Source organism: Aphelocoma coerulescens, chromosome 19 (assembly GCF_041296385.1).
Source record: "Aphelocoma coerulescens isolate FSJ_1873_10779 chromosome 19, UR_Acoe_1.0, whole genome shotgun sequence".
Taxonomy (NCBI): domain Eukaryota; kingdom Metazoa; phylum Chordata; class Aves; order Passeriformes; family Corvidae; genus Aphelocoma; species Aphelocoma coerulescens.
The window spans coordinates 4,120,470-4,138,387 of record NC_091032.1 but is presented as its reverse complement, the minus strand read 5'-3'; the positions used below and the strand labels follow the sequence as shown (position 1 = coordinate 4,138,387).

Below are 17,918 nucleotides of genomic sequence, written 5' to 3'. Positions count from 1 at the left end.
CTGGCACTAGTGCTCAGTATTGAGAAGCACAGAAGGCCCATTTGCTGCTCACTGCCAGGCTGGACAAGGAGAGCATCTACAGCCCCCCATTAGATTGATACCACCCCATCAAAGGACTGGAATTCTAACTCCCAACTCCACGCAGGTGTCTGAGCTGCACATGTAAATGACAGAGTCCACTCTGCACAAGAAGCACAGATTCACTCCCTGTGCCACCTACACAAATCTTTAAACCCAGACTCCTGACAACGAACACACTTCCATGAGAACTGAAAACACCAGGACTGGTCCTGGACAGTCTCATGATTATTTGTCCTGCACCTCACAAAACAACACGCAGAATTTGGATTTTCACCATCACTTCTTTATTCTGGAAAAAAACCATACAAATCCAATCTCAATAAATACCCATCCCCTTCCTTAAGCACACGTAAATTACCCCTGCCTATATAAAATCTGGTTATACATACATTCATTAAAAAAACCTTTAAAAAAATAAGTCTTTTAGGGTGAAGCTGAACCTCCTGAGCCAGCTGGTCCAACACCCACGGGTCAGTTCTTGGCCGTCTGGAGCTTCCTGCGGAAGTAGTCGGGCGCGGCCTCGTGCAGCCACTCCGCGTCCACCACGCACAGGTCGCGCATGTAGCACCTGTTGGTGCGCAGCAGCCCGTGGTACACCACGCAGGCCGGCTTGCACTGGAACAGCACCGAGGACGGGTGGATGGCCACCACCTGGTGCGAGTCCACGGTGCCGTAGGAGCCGTCGGGCCGCAGCTCGGCCGCGTTCATGAACAGGCTGTGAGCCAGGCAGCGCCGGACGCTCGCGGTGTCCCCGCGCGAGGACTCGAGCGGCATCGACAGCTGGGAGACACGGGAGTGAGCAAGCACAACCTGCACCCTTGGGGGGGGACAGCCCCGTTTCACTGGGCTCTCTTCAGGAATCCCGGGGGATTTTCTTGTGTCAGAATGCCTGGGGCCCACTGGGAATTCAGCTGGAGTGGATGCTAGGCTAACCCAGACTAAGAGCCAACAAAAGGGATCGTCACTCTCCTTCTGGAAATGAGTTTTAGGCCAACCAGCATTCACAAATGATAGCCCAGACTGCCAGGGGTTCAGCAGCAGCTCCTAAGCTGTGCCCAGCAGGAACAGCGCTGAGGGGAAGCTGCTGCCACACTGAATGCCCGACTCCATGAAGAAGCCAGCCAGCACAGGTTGCCGAGGCTGACAGCACCCTGTGGCACACACAGCACAGTCCCACCTGCACGAGAGCAGGAGAAACCCTTAGCAAAACCTGTCCCCTCCCTGAGAAGCCTTCTCAGAGGTTCCCATTTCTCCTTGACCCACTAAGCCCGGCAGCTTTAAGATTTTGGGATGTAACTGCACAGTCAGGAATTTTACCCAGCTATTTATAGGAAACTGAAAACAACCCCACATTTTCTCACTCCTGGGACTTGGAGCACAGTGACATCAGTTTGGGGACAAATAGGAAAATATCAACAGGTGAAACAGAGAAATAGAATATGACAGCAAGTTACCTTTACACAAATGTCCCTGAGCTGAGCTCTGACTTCTGCCATCAGCTTCATGTTCCTGCTGTTGATAAAGTTCTCTCTGCACCATCCCTGCAGCAGAGACACCAGGAGTTGGAAGGAGATATTTCTTCACCCCAGGAGCATGACAGCCTTTGGATACCATGAAAAGCAGAATCCCCCTTACTACCTGCCTCAGAGAAAAGGTGCTGACCCCCTTCCTGGTCATATTTCTATCCCTCTTTACTCGCCTATGATTAGCTTCCCCCCACAGTGCTAAGAAACAGCATGTGGTGGTTCTTTTCCCCCTCAGAGTTGTTCTGCAAGGCCACCATGTGCTGCAGAACAGCATTTGCTATCCCACAGGTGGTGAAAACAAATCAGGTAAGAATGACGGGTCCTGCAAGGAATGGGGTGCATGACTCCACAGATCCACAAATCTATCTGAGGGGTTGACAGGGTAGGATAAATCCAAATCTGCTTTTACTATGTTCAGTGTTTTTCCAATGAATCCTGTCACAGAGCATGTCCAGGTATTTACCATCAAGTCTCAACACTCTCCCACTCCCCTCCTGCTTCCAGCTGGAACCAGGGAAGGAAGAGACCTGGCTGTGACTACAGAACTGGCCCCACAGAGTTTTGATGACCAGCTTTGCTAGAGCTTTCTGTAGGAACCTCTGTTACCTGAACTTCCTTCCATTCCCCAGTTGCAGAGGATGAGCCCTCCTTTCTCCCTGTGCTGGAGGATGCCTGTGGCACCAGCCACGGAAGATGGAGGTGTCACTCTGCTCTCTGCTAAAAAACTCCTCACCCCTCACATGAGCTCAGACAGCCCTGGCACCCTCAGATCATCCCACCTTGTGCCCGTTGACGTTCTTGTAGGCCCTGTACACGTTGAGCAGGGTCAGATGATCCCCCTCACTGGAGATGAATTTCTTCCTGACAGCCTGCACCTCGTCCCGCTGGGCAGGGGGGTTGTGCAGGACACTGTCCACTGATAACAGGGACACGATGGTCAGGATCTCCTCTGCACAGTGGAACTTGGGGGACATGAGGATGGCCTGCACAGACACAACAAAACTCATCTTTGGTCCACCAAATCCACTTCAGCTGGGCAGATCTTTCTGCTCCCTGGCAGCCCAGGAACTTGACCAAACATTGCTTAGGACAATCTCACAAACATCTGGGCCTAGGAACAGCTGTGAATCCTCCACTGGGCTCACCAAGCACCTTTAACAGCAGCTGCCAGGCTCCTTCCTGGGACTGACCAGTGCATAAGCAGTACAAACACAGTGACTGACACCAACTACAGCAACAGAGACATCATGGACCTGGCTAAACCATCCTGAAGATTGCAAGGAAATTTGCCTTGTTCACCTTCAGAAGTGTCAGAGGAAATAAACTGTCTTTTAAAAAACTTTCCTGAATTAAACAACAAATGACAAGCAATCCAGCACAAGGGCAGTAAATTATGTACATTGATGTACAGCAAATATACCAGTACAGCTGCAAACACCCCAAATTTCATACCTTGTTTAAGGTATGAAAGGAGTTTCAAAGGAGTTTCAAAGAGAAACACCAATGCTACAGAGGTGAGTACATGAGATTAAAAAAAGTTAAATTTTCTGCAGTTTTTACCTTGGAGAACTTTGGATCCAGTGGAAAGGCTGCCATTTTCTTTCCCAGGGGGGTCAGGACAAGCTGACCTTCCTTTTGTGTCACAGCTCCCAGCAGGTCCAGCTGATCAATTGCTGCTTGAATAGCATCTGCCAAAACAAGGACATTGGGCTGTGAGGCCTTCTGCCTCCCACTGAGGGATGTGAAGGATCAGCTGGTTCCATCACTGCCTCCCTCCCCTGGCCAGAGGGACAAACACTTTCCATTTAGAGAAATCAGGGTCCCAAAATGTGGTTTATCCTCCTCTATCCAGGAGAACAAGCACCTTTCCCAATTTATTCCAGCTTCCCTTGGCAATCAGGGCACACCTTCCTGTGCTTTATGACTCAAGACTGCTCCCAGCTCTTTTTCCCCAAGGCTGCCTTTGTAACCACTTACCAGGAGATGGTTTGGACATGAAGTCAAAGGTGAGCACGTTGGGAATTTTCAGGGCCAGGAGCTGAAGCACCACACTGGCCAGGTTACACCTGTGTAGGCAGAAAAAACAACTGACCTAGCTCTCTTCTTCTATTTTATTCTCTTTTTCATAGAAGCTGAGATAGACACTCAGACCTGTGCTGCAGCTTGACAGAGACTAGCCTGATGCTGCTGGTGAAGCCTTACTTAAACCAGGAAGAGGCAAGTCCAAGATCTGGAGGACAGTCAGGAGAACTATTGCCTTATGTGTTTAGAGACTCAGTGCCCAACTGCCCACCCTGAGCAAACATTTCCCAGTTTTTCTGTTTAGTCCCCGCACTTCAATTTTTCTTAAGTCACCCTGTCAGCCCCTAGATCCAGTTCTGCTGCTCAGTTCTTCCCACAGCTCCAGCTGTACAAGAGGTGTGGCAAGGAGTGTGAAGCTTCTGTCCTCACCTCTGTATCTCAGGTGTTGTCATTTCATCGAACTTCTCAAAGTCCTCCTCGGTGTAGAGCCGGTAGCAGATCCCGCTCTCCTGTCTCCCCGCTCTCCCCGTGCGCTGCCAAGCCTGGGCCTTGGACACCTGCTGCACTGCCAGCACTTCCAGGCCAGTGTCTGGGCATGGAAAAGCATCACTTCAGTCAGTGCCTGTGTCAGGCACAGCTTTGGAAAACATGGAGGATTAACAGTAAGAATTCCCAGGGTTTGCCATTCAAATACGGCTCAGAGGTCACTTGGTTCAGCACCCTAAAGCACAGTGAACTATCCATGCTGTGTCCATGAAGAGAAGGTTCACATTGGACAGATTTTTACCCCCTCATGGCTGATACTCAAAAAATCCCATAAAAACACCACCAAACCCCACACCCAAAACCTGGGACATTAATTTAAACAGCACAGAGGGTGTCTGAAATCCTCATTCAGTGGGGCTTATGGCCTCCAGTAACTTTTACAAACCCAACCCAATCTTGGCCCTGTTCCTCCTCAGAATTCCTCACCAGGGCTGTACTTCTTGGCTTTGACCATGCCTGTGTCCACAACAAATTTTATCCCCGCAATGGTGATGGAGGTTTCTGCGATGTTGGTGGAGAGGATCACTTTGCGACAGCCCTGGGAGGAAGGACAAATCAAACCCAGGCCAAGGCCACCCCAGAGCAGCTGCAACACAGAAATTCTGCTGCTTTTGGCCAGAGTGGGCCAAGCCTTGCCCCACATCGTGAGCACACACTGTGCTTCCTATGCCAGCTCTCAGAAACTAAGGTAATCTCCAGTTTCTAATCAGCTTCTAAAACGTGCCTGCAGTTGCAACAAAATACACCACCAGACCAGCTGTTCTCAAAATATCTTTCAACAATTTTGGTTTCATTTCTGGCACAACATTTGGGTTCTTATTTATCTGCTGAGTAGGTATGAAAGAGCCTGAGGCAGCATAAATTCTTTTTCTTATGACCATGACAAACATTCCCAGGTTTTCAACTTTCTTAGTATTTCCCCCATTAGCTGCTGTAGCTTTTTTGTGACATGGACAAAAAAATCCTATGAAATGGGGGAAATTTCAATTCCTGTGCCCTTTTCACTCCCTCTAATCCTTCCTTCTTATGACCCCACATGACTTACTGCATACATCTGTTAAAACCACCACAGTTGCAGTGTCTTATATCACACTGGAACCACTCAGCCTAAAGCCAATGGAGACTATTGCTTATTATCAGTACAGGCTGCTTTAGCCCCCTAAATTCCACATTCCAAAGACTCATGGAAGCAAACAAACTGCTCCTGTTCACCCATCCCATCCCCTCACCTCAGGGGTAGGTTTGAAGGCACGGAGCTGTTGGGAGTGGGGCAGAGAAGCATAAAGGGGCAGCACTGTCATCCGTGGGCAGCCCTCAGGCAGATGCTGGGCAACGTCTCGACAGGTTTTGGTCATTGCTTCAATTTCTTCCTGACCAGTCAGGAACACCAGGATGTCCTGGCATGCAGGAGCTTCCTGGAGCCAGAGGAAAAAGCAAGTTAGGAGGGTTTGGATAGGAAAGGAGAACTGAGATGGTAACGAGATGCTGCCCTGGCAGCAAGTCAGTGAAGCAGGCAAAGAAGAAAGAAAAGACATACATGTTGTGCAGGGTATGCAACAGCCAGAATTCCCACTGGATTAACCAGAGGCAAATAGCAAATCAGATTTTGAGAGATCAAGTGTTAAAAGAATGGAGGAATTGCTGTGTCCCCAAGTAACTGTCCAGGACAGGCAGAGAGAGCCAGCAAGCACCCAGGCACAGAGAACTCAAGTGAGGGGAACACTCAGGTTTTAAGCATGAGCTGACATTACACAGCTTTGCTTAGCAGCCTCCTTTCAGCTCCAGCCTGAGTGTACAGGACCCAAATCCCAACAGCAGCAGCAACTTCAAAGCACTAAATGCAGTTTAATGAAACAAGACAACAATCCTGGTGTTTGGCAGCCAAACATCCAGGCACAAAACACCAATCCCTGGCCCCAGAGGGACACAAGCCTGGCCAGACCCCCATACCTGGTGGATTTGGAAGATGGACACCAGTGCTGCCTGCAGGTAGTCGCTCTGCCGCTCCTTGGTGTAGAAGATCTCAATGGGATGCTGCCGGCCTTCCAGGTAGATGACAGGAGCTCCACTGAAATACTGGGAGAACAGGTCAACATCCATCGTGGCTGACATGATGATCACCTTCAATGGGAGCACAGGACAGGTCAGCACTGCAGCTTCCATCCAGCTGGACACTGACAAGTCAGGACCAGCCAAAAGTCAGCTTCTGGATCCTGAGAACCATGCTCAGAACAGCTCACAGAGTTTGGGACAGAAGAGAGTGATTTCCCCTCGTTAAAGCCATCAGCTTTTTAATACAAGCAGAAAGTATTGGTGGTGTGGAATGAGACCATGCAAGGACCCTGCCAGGCCTCTCCAGCAAAGCCAACATGCTTTCACACAGATTCCTGACATGTCCACCCATTCCATGTGCCCTTCCTGGGAATGAGCATGTCCCACAGCTGTCCCACCGGCCAGAGCTCCTGCACCCAGAGTGCTCTCAGCAGCAGTGCCAAAACCTCCCCAGCACTCTGTCTAGTCTAGAGCTCACACCCAAGGGGCTTTTATGGAAAAAAGGTATCAAGGAGGTAACAGATACCTTGTTTGGAGATCTCATATCAGGCCCCCACATCACAAGTTGGACAGACACCCTTAACTATTCAGATTTAAAAGGACTTTTTAGGAACAGAAAAATGGTCAAGGCTGAAAATTCCAAACACTTTGGAAGGCCCCAGGAGATGCTCAGAGCACTCAGAGCCCAGCCCCACCCCGCCCTTCGCTGCCATCCCGGATGAACACACTTTCAGTGGCCGCAGGCCTCGCTCCTTTCGCTTCTTTTGGGCGGCTTTGACCACTCCAAAGAGCACATCAGTGTGGATGGTCCTCTCGTGGGCCTCGTCCAGGATGACCACGCTGTACTTGTGCAGCAGAGGGTCCCCGATGGCCTCGCGCAGCAGCATCCCGTCTGTCAGGAACCGGATCCTGGTCTCGGCACACGAACAATCATCGAAGCGCACCGTGTAGCCAACCTGGGGAAGGGATCACACAGGGATTATGGGCCACAAACACTGGCATTCCTCACTGCCATCGTGCCACAAGAAAGGATTACAAAGCCCTTGGTCACTGCATTGGACAGAGCCAAGCAGAAGTGCAGGGAAGCTCTGGAAAGCAGAGCAGTTTATTGCTGTCTGTGAGCAGACAGCAATCTTCCAAATTTAACAAGCCACCCAGAGGATACTCTCAACGTCTCTAGTTGGCTTCTTCCTAACTAGAAGGTCATCACAAATGCCCCCCAAGTTTTCTTTCCTTCCTCCCCCTGCTAGAAATTATTCCAGGCTCCTTGAAGATTTTATGCAGGGGAAGTCTTTCTCCTCTGCTTTTCTCACACAGACCTGCAGAGATTCAGCACTCTGCTCTCCTTGACAGTGATTTCTGATATAAGAAGCAATGGAAGAGAGCACAATATTTTTTTGTTTTATTCATGAATAAGTATTTTTTCTAATGGGAGAACCCAGATAATAATCAAGAAGTACAATACCACAGGGACAGACCATGCCCACCCTGTCATGGGGCAGGTAAAGACACATTTTTCTCCATTCATTTAATTACAGAATCACAGAATATCCTGAGCTGGAAGGAACCCACAAGGATCATCAAGTCACAAGCCCTGGCCCTGCACAGACACCCCAACAATCCCACCCTGTGCCTGGCAGCGCTGTCCAAACACTCCTGGAGCTCTGGCAGCCTCGGGGCTGTGCCCATTCCCTGGGGAGCCTGGGCAGTGCCCAGCAGCCTCTGGGGGAAGAACCTTTCCTTGATATCCAACCTAGACCTCCCCTGACACAGGGGACTCGAGCCATTCCCTCAGGTCCTGTCCTGGGTCACAAGAGAGCAGAAATTGGAGCTGCCCCTCAGGAGGAAACTGCAGACCCTGGTGAGGTTTGACCAAATTCTCCACTTCTCCAGCCATTCCTATTATGTAGTCCCTCCTGACCATTCACCATCTTTGTGTCACTCCTTTGAGCACTCTCTAACAGCTTTACATCCTTGTTATATTGTGGCACCCGAAATTAATTATGAAATTAAAACTATCATCCCTGAGGCTGGTTATTATCCTACCCATGAAAGCCTGATAGGGGCCCATCCCCACTGCAGCACGAAACCAGAATTAATGTGTACATCAACCTACCAGCCTCCCCAGCTCCGTCCTCTTCTCCTCAGCGACTCTGGCAGCCAGGGTGACAGCTGCCACCCTGCGGGGCTGGGTCACAGCAATGACACCAGGGTGGCCAATTCCTGCTTCGTACAGGTACTGAGGGAGCTGAGTGGTCTTCCCCGAGCCCGTTTCTCCTAAGGAACATCAAGGGAATAGGGTTTTTCCCCTCCACCTTTTATAGCATTGACAAACTCGGTTTTTTATGTTGACTTTTAGCCTTATTTCAGGATGGGGATGCTGAAGACAGGGAGAAAAATTCCCACTACAAAGCAGTGGCAGGTCAGAGACAAAACCCAGTGCCCTCCTCTTGCTGCTGGGCCACTCCTCTGCAGAGCTCCCTCTGCCCAGGTGATCTCCAGCCACATTCTGGTTTAGAATCATATTCCAGCCTCTCTGGAGGTGAAGTATCTGTGGTGTGGCATTAATAGGAGTGAGATACAAAGCATTTTTAATTTGATTCCAATAAATGCTAAGTCTTTAGACGACCAGGTGGAAAGTTGTATGTCTTCAGCTCCTGGAAGTCTGACAAAAAGGTTATTACTTTGGACTCACAGAAAGCACAATAAAATCTGTGAAAAACCCTGAAAATGTAACTGAGGAGACTCTTCTGAAGAGGAGAGTTTTGCCATCCGGCTTCGACTAAACTCCAGGCAGATAGCGAAAGGAGAGGGAAATAACTTCCGCCTGCTCCATAAAAACGAAGTCCCCAGCTGCCTTAACCAGCCAAAGCACAAAAAAAATCATGACATTCCTAGTTCACCGCATTTCAGATTTACACCCGAACCGCTTCTGGGCAGCTTTCCCCAGCCCACGCCGCTCGGTGGGACACGGCCCGGCGCGGCACTCACCGATGAGGACGGCGCTGTGGAGGCGGCGGAGCCGGGCCAGCAGCGGCCCGCGGGCCCCGGCGATGGGCAGCGAGCGGCGCTGCACGTGTGCGGGCGGCGCGGCGCTCTGGGGCTGCGTGCCGGGGGGCGCCGCCTTGAGCCGCTTGGCCGGAGGCCCCTCGCTGTCCTGAGCCATCGCCCCTCGCTGTCCGGCCCCGCGGGGGCTGTCCCGGGGCTCCGTCCGCTCCCGGCCCGGCCCGGCCCGGCCCGTCGGGGCCGCGCTCCCCGGTGCAGTGATGGCGGCACTGCGCGCCCGCTGCGCGGAGCATCCTGGGAGTTGTAGTCCCGACCCCACCGCCATTTCCAGCGCTCCCGGTTCCGGGCACCCCTCGGAAAAATCCCGGACCCCAAACGGCAGCGAAATGCAGCCAAGGAGGGCAGAGAGCCGGCTGCAGGCAGGGCTGGGACATGTTCCCATTCATGACTTGTCCCAATAACAGGCTACGGAAGGGTTCTCAAACACTGAACTAAAAGAACCCTCCAAAATAAGGTTTTGATCTAATTCCTGCCTCATAACCTATGCTGAAGCAACATTGTCCAAAACGCTTTCATTCTTGCTCTCTAGGAGCACTAAAAGCCTGCTCTAGGAACAATCAAAACCTCCCTCAAAAACAGACCAAAAAACCTGTAAAACCCCCAAAGCTCCCAGAAGTTTTTATAACTTTTAACAGATAAAAATTCAGATACAAATTACCTCACGCATTTTGTTTATCAGAATCTAACACACTGCTTGTGGACAAAGCATTTCCCCTGATTTCCCCACATATTCCTCTCCTGGACTATAAATTAAAAAAACTACAACATGTAGCCAGTTTTTATAAACAAAATCTGAAACAAGATAATCACGTGTCACAGGTGAGGCCATTCTCTAAAATTTCGAATGAAGATGCACCTTTAACTCTCTTTATCTATGATGATATAATCAATAAAAACCTACCAAGCACTTTCTATGGCAATTTAAGAACAACTGACTATCATGAGCTGAACTGAGCTCCAAACTCCTCTGTGGCCCCTCAGAGACACTTATAATCAATGTAGCTTTAAGCTAAGTCCCACTCAGTGTCACTGGCCTGTGTTGGACACAGCCCTCCCACAACAAATTTCATCCACGGATTTCACATCCTGAGCAGACAATCCTGTGTCCTGCAATTCTGAAACACTTGTGAAAAAAGCTTCAGTTATCCCTGTCTTTTCAAGGACTTGCTTTTTCCAGCCTCTGCTTTTTCACCTGCTGCCTCAAGACTACAGGATTATACAGAGGATTAACCAAAAAGGAGCCACAAGACATTTTATTCAACTCATCATTTGAGTCCTGACTCCAGACAAGTTTCCTTCCCTAGTGCTGCAGGTCATTCAGTAACAGCAGAGGGCACATGGGGGTGGATTTTGCAGGCACACCTGTTTAACCACCAGTCTCAAAACTGGGCACCTGAACACACAGTCCTTGGGGGAAAAAACCACCAAAACGCAGCCTTGGCCTGCAGAACATTCCCAAAACCAAAAACCCGACTGGCAAAGTGAAAAGCTGCATTATGCTGCACGTTGTATTCCTTGCAATTCCAAGACGACTGGAGACAGCAGCACCTCAGATTAAGAAACCTTTTGCCATTGAAATAGTGACTTAGCCTTTCAATCACCTTGTAGTTGTTTTATCCAAGAATAACAAAATGAGTTAAACCCCAAAAAGTTGGGTTTGTCCCCTGTAAAGTTTCCCATAGAGTTTCATGTATCAAATAACTTGAAAAAAATGCTTTAGAAACCACTTTAAACAAGTGTGGCCTTGTTAACTGAAGTTAACAGGAAACGGTTTCCAGTTTTAAATTTTTGGCTCCGCTGGATTTAGATTATGTCCAGCACAATGAATTCCCTGATTGGGAAAGATGCTGGAAGTGTCTCAGGTGAGACTGCCATGTCATAAAGTGCTTGTATTCCAAACTGTAGAGCTGTCAACGAGTCTTCTCTGCGCTGGGGAAGGAGAGTCCCCACGTGGGACTGGATCCAGGCCAGTCTCTCCCAGGGGTGGCTGGGTTTTGGCACAAGCCCTGATTATCCCCCGAGGCGCTGCCCCTCTCCCCACGCAAATCCCCCCGGCCGCTCCTCTGGCAAGGGGTTGTAATTGGGGTCATCCTCTGGCGTGTCAAATATTGCTTTCCTGGAAAACACAAAGGATGGTCGTCCTTTAAAAGACATGTTTCACAACAAGATCAAGACTGCTCACATGCTGCACATGGAACAGTGTCCTCCCTCAGTAATGGCTCTCCCAGGGAGTGCGATTTATGTCCAAGTCTTGCTCTCCAGTTCGGAGCCACCAGGAAGGAGATCCCAAATCAAGACTGACGAGGTTCATCTTGTGCTATTTATTCTGTGACAGACATCTTCAGGACTGTCTGTGACTCTACGAAAACCCCTCAGATCTGTTCTGGGAGAGCACCACAGAGGATTAGAGCCTCCACACAAGGGAACTCAGTGGGAGCAGCACCACTCAATACTATAAACACTGAAGGGTTTTTTTCCCAAAATTGTGAAGTGAGGATGACTTACAGAAGAAAAAAATCATTAGATATCTTATATATTATACCTCAGTCACTGTTCACACCCAGCAGGGGACACAGCTTTGGTGCCACTAAAAAAAGCTGTCAGCAAAGCCTGACAAGTGTTATCAGAGAAAGCAAAGGTAAAATCCTTCAGCTCTTTTCTCCCAGTTAAGTTGGTTCCCACTTACACAAATGCCAGCTCCTTGTATGGCAACAGGAATTCAAGAAAAAGCAAATCCAGACTTCCCCCCAGTTCTGTCTCTGCCCAATTCACCAGAAGCTGATGTGACTGGATTGCAAAGAGTTTTCCAAACAAACACACTCTTTCCATGTCTCTTCCAAAGCAGCCACCAATACTCACAGGACAGAGGGTGTTCTCAGGAGCCTCCCACCACCAGGCTGATTGGGAAAGACATCCTCTAAGAAAAAATATATATGTCCAACAGCAATGCCTGGTATAGAAACAAAAGCCAAATGGTGATTTTTCAATACTTCTCCTTTACAGCTCTCAAATGCTTTACACTAGACTTTTCAGGAAAACAACACACATTGGTTCTTTCACAGAAAATATGATACAGAAATACAAAACATAAAGGAAGAAAGCTAACAGCAGATAAAAAGCTTAACTTAGACTGCAATACATTAATACAGGGAAAACTCCTTGTCATTATTAAAAATACTGATGTTTTGGCTCTATTAGAGCTGATAAAATAGTAATATAAACTATTTTATTTCAGTAGACTGATGCTATGTCCAGACAATGCATCAGGGCTGATACCAAGCAATAAAAAACCAAAACATCAGAAGCTCTTTCCATCCTTATCACAGCACAAAACATGCTACAGTGGTTAGAAATCAGAAGAGCCTGGTATAAATACACCAGAAGAAGCAACACCAAGCATTAGGTCATTTAGCCCTTGGATTTATCCACATTTTCTGTTTCATGTAAAACATGAGGAGGAACAGATCCTCGTGACTGTTGCCATTGCTCACCCAGGAGATCCACAATGATGGAGTTCCCCAAAAGCAGTGAAAAGCCCATCAGTACCCAGGGTAGAAATGGGGCTTGGAAGATGAGGAGACCGAAGAAGTTCATGCGGACGTAGGGATTCCTGCGGCTCCAGATGTACACCAGCATGATGGTGAATGCCTGGCCCAGGAACACCAAGTTCACAAACAGCCCAAAAAGCTGGCACGGGTCGTTAAGGAAACACTTGTGAGGTCAAGAATTTCACATCTTAATTTGTAATCCCATGTTTTCCACACAGCTGGTAACTTTACTTTCCCAGGTGTGAGTACACCAAACTACTGTCCATCAAATCCAACAGCTACAGCAGGATTCAGGGTACCTGCAGCATGAATAATCTCATTAAAGCATAAATTAATTCTGCATAGACAACCTGAGCATGATCCCACACTTGAGCAGTCCCCTGATAACCTCATTTCCACGATCAAGCAGAAAAAAACCTGAAAAACCAGCAATAATACCAAAGTATTCAAAACCACCCGAACAAACATCAGTACTCCTTGCACAACAAACTGTGTTAAGGTAACAGTAGCAACATGGTTTCTGCTCTCATTCACACATCTTTAGCTTTACTAAAGGAGCTTGGAATTACAACAGAAAGGATACAGTCATTAAAAGTCCTCCAAAAAGGAACATAAATACAAAATCTGCCGTCCGACCCCGGAAAGAGCCTTCCTCGAGCATGCGGCAGTACCGGTATCTGAGGCCACAGGTCAGGAAAATTCCATTGCAAATGAGTTTAAAGACAGATCCAAGCACAAAACGATTCAATTCTACATCAGCTTAAAAGGTTTTTTTATCATTTTACTGCATCAATTGGCTCCTTCTGGATACTTCAGCAGAGAGGGCGACCCAGGAGACAAAAAAGCTACCTGGAATTTTCTCCTGCACCAGGTCAGCACCAAGCTGAAGGATCAGGCTTGTACACATTCTTAACACCACAAAAGTTAACTGGCAAAATTCTTCACCACTTAAGAAGGAGACCCCCTTGAAGGCCATTCATGACACCAAGGAAGTTGGCATTGCTGAATTCCCAGGAACTCAACTTTTCCTGTGTGCAGCTGCAGCAACACTTCTGCACTCTGGAGCTCTGCTCACCGAGGGAACCAACACAACTTGGTGAAGGATACAAAAAGATCATGTTAAATAAAAAATTAAAGCCAACTGGTCCAAAGAATAAGTAGTTTGTGATTAACCTCCATATCTGGAAATAAGACAAATACAAGGACTTTAAACATGACAGCTTATTTTTATTGTCTAAAAAGATAAGCAAGTAACAGCGAAACCAAAATCCCCTTTACAGAAAACGAAACTAAGACCTATTTTAAGGTACAGTGGTCTGCACTCAGGCTTCAGTAGCTTTTAAAAAGTGTATTTCTAATACAAAAAGTACACTGTTTTGAGAAGACAAGCACTTACACACTCTACAGCACAGTTTAAAACCTCCAGTGCTTCAAAACACACTTACTTGAAAGTGCTTAAATATTAACTCAGGGTTGAAATACAGTTGGAAGGGCGTGATAAGTTCCAATTGCTGAAAAAGAAGAGAACATTTTGAAAGGATCAATACAAGTGAAAAAAAAAAAATACACACCCAAACCAGCAACCCATTCCTGTGTGCCAAAAAGAGCCCAGCAAGTCCTCAATCAGCACTGTGAGTTTTCTGGCAAGTGGGAGACTCGATACAACACCTCTCTCACGTTGTTGTTGTTACTTATTAATACTTTGCACCTCCCCGGGGCCTGTTTCGGGGATCCCCTCGTTCAGGGGCTCCTCCGGGCTCCAGACTCGGCTCCGGGCGGGGGCGATGCCTGAGGGCTCCCCTTCCACGGCTACCCCGCGCCCAGCCCCTCCCAATTCCCCTCACGACCCCCCTCCCGCGGCACTGACCACGGCGGCAGTGGTGAGGACGCAGGCGGTGGTGTAGGCCCGGGTCACGGGCGGCACCTGCAGGTACTCCTGCCGGAACGTCTGGTACGCCATCTTGGCGGCCCCGCCCCGCCGCGCCCCGCCCGCCGCCGCCCCCGCCTGGCGCGCCAAGCTCCCATTGGCCGAACCGCAGCGCCCTCCCTCCGCTCTGCGCCCTCATTGGCCGGCTCTGCAGCCCGCTGCCGCCGCTCCGCGCTCCCATTGGCCGCGCTGCCATGCCCTCCCAGCGCTCCGTGCTGTCATTGGCCGAGCGGCCGCGCTCTCCGGGCGCTTGGCCCGCCCGCCGAGGGACGGAGCGCTCGGTGATTGGGCGGTGCGGGTGCCCCCGGTGGGCGCTGATTGGCTGCGGGCGGGGGCGCCCTGAGGCGGCGCTCGAGCGAGGCGGGAAAGCGGCGGCGGCGGCAGCGCCGGGCTCCGGCCCCGTCCTCGGCAGCGGCTCCGGGCCCCGCGCTCGGCCCAGAACCCGAGCGGGAGGAGCGGCCCCGCTGCCTCGGGTAGCGCCGGGGAGCCCTGTGAGACCCGGCTTCCCCTCGCGGCTAGGCCGCCCCGGCCCCCCCCGCCGCCATGTCGGTGGATCCCATGACCTACGAGACGCAGTTCTTCGGCTTCACGCCCCAGACGTGCATGCTGCGCGTCTACATCGCCTTCCAGGACTACCTCTTCGAAATGATGCTGGTGGTGGAGGGCGTGATGCTGAGGAAGCTGGACGGCATTCCCGGCTGCAAAGTCAGCCCTTCCCAGATCCGCAAATGCACCGAGAAATTCCTGCTCTTCATGAAGGAGCACTTCGATAAACTCTTCGCTAAAATGGAAGAAGTGCTGCTGCAGCTGGTGCTGAACATCCCCAAGAACGTGCTGCTGCCCGAGGACAGGGTGCAGGAGCAGTATCCCTACAGCGAGGAGGAATTCCAGGCGCTGCAGGATGAGCTGCAGCAGCTGCAGCAGCAGTGCCGGGCAGAGGCGGCCGCGGAGCAGGCGCTGCGAGCAGAGCTGGAGGAGCAGAAGGCTGTCAAGGCCGAGCTGGAGAAGATTTTGCAGTGTTTTGATGGGCTTGAGAACATCTGCAGGGAGCACGGGGCCGGCAACTTCAAGGAAAGCTTTGCCCTCCTGACACAGAGCTCTAAGAAACTGCAGGATGTGCTGAAGGAGGTTGAGGAGAAGAGCAAAAAAATGAAGCGGCATGATCAGTTAATGTAATGGAAATTCTGAAAAGGCAACAGAACTCATAGGGAGCTTGCTTAAAATTACAGAGGCTTATCTTTCCCTTACTGCGCTCATCCTGCCTGGATCTGGACTAAAGACTGTTGAACTGTGCCAGTTTGCACCTCCCTAGGGCAGGAAGGGGAGAAAAGGCTGTAAAATGTAACTCAGATTGTTAACTTCCTAAGTTTTGGGTTGGATAACCGGGCTTTGAAAGTGCCTTCCTGGCCGCTGAATGTTACCTTTGAACACAATGTAGCACTTGCTCCTTTTAGGGGTTATTAAAACGAAGCCTCATTAAGAGTTTGCTTGTGTTTCTCAGCACAGCGCCGCTGCTCCACAGAGCAGAAGCCACTGGAGGAAATGAGTAATTCCATCACTTTGCCCTACTTCACCTTATGTTGCTTTATATATATTTGTTTGGGGTTTTTTTGTTGCCCAGTGTGCTTTTCCTACTAAATAGCAAAGTTCCTTTTATTCATGTTTAATCAGATTTTCCTGTAAAAATCTTATGAAGACTGATAAGCTCTTGTGTCTTAATTAAACTTATTCTATCTGTACTTAATTTAAAATCCCTGAGTCTGTGCATCTTTCCACTGCAGTTTTTTATCTCCTGTTTAGTCCTATCATTAAATATCAATATTAATTTCTACTTTGCTAGCGTAGAAGCTTAAAAGTCATTAACCCTGTGAATCATTTAGAGGTGTCTGTAATAAAAAAAGTGTACTGAAAAGAGAAAACACAGTTTGGAATTCTTTCTTCCCTGAATTGAGACGAGTAAGATGTGAACAGTGTCAGCAGAGGGCACCAGCAGCCCGGCCCTGGGCTCGGCTCCACAGGAGGTTGGTCTATTTTCCAACTCAGTGTAACTTTCCTGGACACCAAGAATTACCGTGTTTCCTCAGATGAATCAGTTGTTTTATCGTTGTTTTATCCTTAATAAAAAGGAGACGCATTTCCTGGGTGTTCTGTGCCAGGAGAGATCACACACAGACCTGCAGAAAGCTGAACCCTACTGAGTTAGACACCCCACCGCTGTATTTCCCTTTAAAAAGGAATTATTCCCATTTTCACACTCCTCTCCCAGCCAGAGAGAGACAATTTCAGCACCAGGCCAGGGTTCTCCCCAGTGCATCCTTCCCAGCTGGAGTGGGGAATACTGGCCATGATGGTTGCCCTGGGCTGTGCCTGACCCCCTCTCTGACCCACATTTTGATGTGAGTGTGTCACCAGCCAGGGAAATGTGTCCACAACTGAATCTGAGACTGACCATCCCACCCTCCTGGTGTGGATTTAACCCACGCCAGCCTCGGGCCCTCCTGTGATTGCCTCTTCCCACCTGCTCCCAGAAATGCCATCCTGCCACATATGCTCCTGGCACTCCAGTCACCATAATGAAATATTTTACTATAAACTGTATCCTGATGCTCCAGAAAGCTGTGCAGGAGCAGTGCCCTCGGGCAGCAAGCTGTGGCACCTCAGGGAATCATGGAATTCTTTGGCTTGGAAAAGCCCCCTGAGCATCGAGCCCAGCAGTTCCCCCAGCGCTGCCATGGCCACCGTGTCCACAGCTGCTGGATCCACTGGTATTGGTGAGGCATTCCCAACTCCAAACCACATCCATGTGTTTGTGGGGTCTCTGGAGGTTCAGACCCTCATGAGCAGATTGACATACCCCGAGTCCATCCCCACTGGCCTCTCCATCCGTCCTTGTCCCGCTCTCCCCAGGCTCCCATCGCTCCCAAAGGCAGATCCAGCCTGGCCATGGCCATGGCCCAGGTCCCACTGGTGACAAGGCAGGCACAGACAGGGTAGCACCAGGCTGCTGCAGGAGCAGGGCCTTGGAAAGGAGGGGGAGAATTTCCAGATGGATGATTATAATGTTCATTTTCTCCCAATACTTGCATGGAGCTGGAATATTCAGAGCCCCAGGCTGGGAGCAAGGTACTCCATAATACCCAATGTAAAAAC

General features: G+C 49.7%; 3 protein-coding genes across 3 annotated transcripts; 1 reads left to right on the top strand and 2 right to left on the bottom strand.

The window, feature by feature from the left end:
* Positions 1-342: 342 nt before the first annotated feature.
* DHX33 (DEAH-box helicase 33) lies at positions 343-9,852 on the bottom strand. The gene is made up of 12 exons (XM_069033233.1): positions 9,219-9,852; positions 8,344-8,504; positions 6,956-7,183; positions 6,126-6,296; positions 5,405-5,590; positions 4,602-4,713; positions 4,059-4,218; positions 3,585-3,673; positions 3,168-3,295; positions 2,387-2,590; positions 1,536-1,622; positions 343-861 (listed from the first exon to the last, which is right to left on the bottom strand). Exons 1-12 carry the CDS (start codon positions 9,673-9,675, stop codon positions 553-555), a joined length of 2,292 nt encoding a protein of 763 aa, XP_068889334.1. The 5' UTR covers positions 9,676-9,852; the 3' UTR covers positions 343-552.
* Positions 9,853-10,519: 667 nt separating this feature from the next.
* Positions 10,520-14,816, bottom strand: DERL2 (derlin 2). Its single transcript, XM_069033234.1, has 7 exons — positions 14,709-14,816; positions 14,287-14,352; positions 13,949-14,022; positions 13,425-13,518; positions 12,785-12,980; positions 12,153-12,243; positions 10,520-11,409 (listed from the first exon to the last, which is right to left on the bottom strand). Exons 1-7 carry the CDS (start codon positions 14,799-14,801, stop codon positions 11,304-11,306), a joined length of 720 nt encoding a protein of 239 aa, XP_068889335.1. The 5' UTR covers positions 14,802-14,816; the 3' UTR covers positions 10,520-11,303.
* A 300-nt stretch (positions 14,817-15,116) lies between these two features.
* Positions 15,117-16,519, top strand: MIS12 (MIS12 kinetochore complex component). The gene has a single exon (XM_069033286.1). It carries the CDS (start codon positions 15,312-15,314, stop codon positions 15,942-15,944), a length of 633 nt encoding a protein of 210 aa, XP_068889387.1. The 5' UTR covers positions 15,117-15,311; the 3' UTR covers positions 15,945-16,519.
* Positions 16,520-17,918: the final 1,399 nt, after the last annotated feature.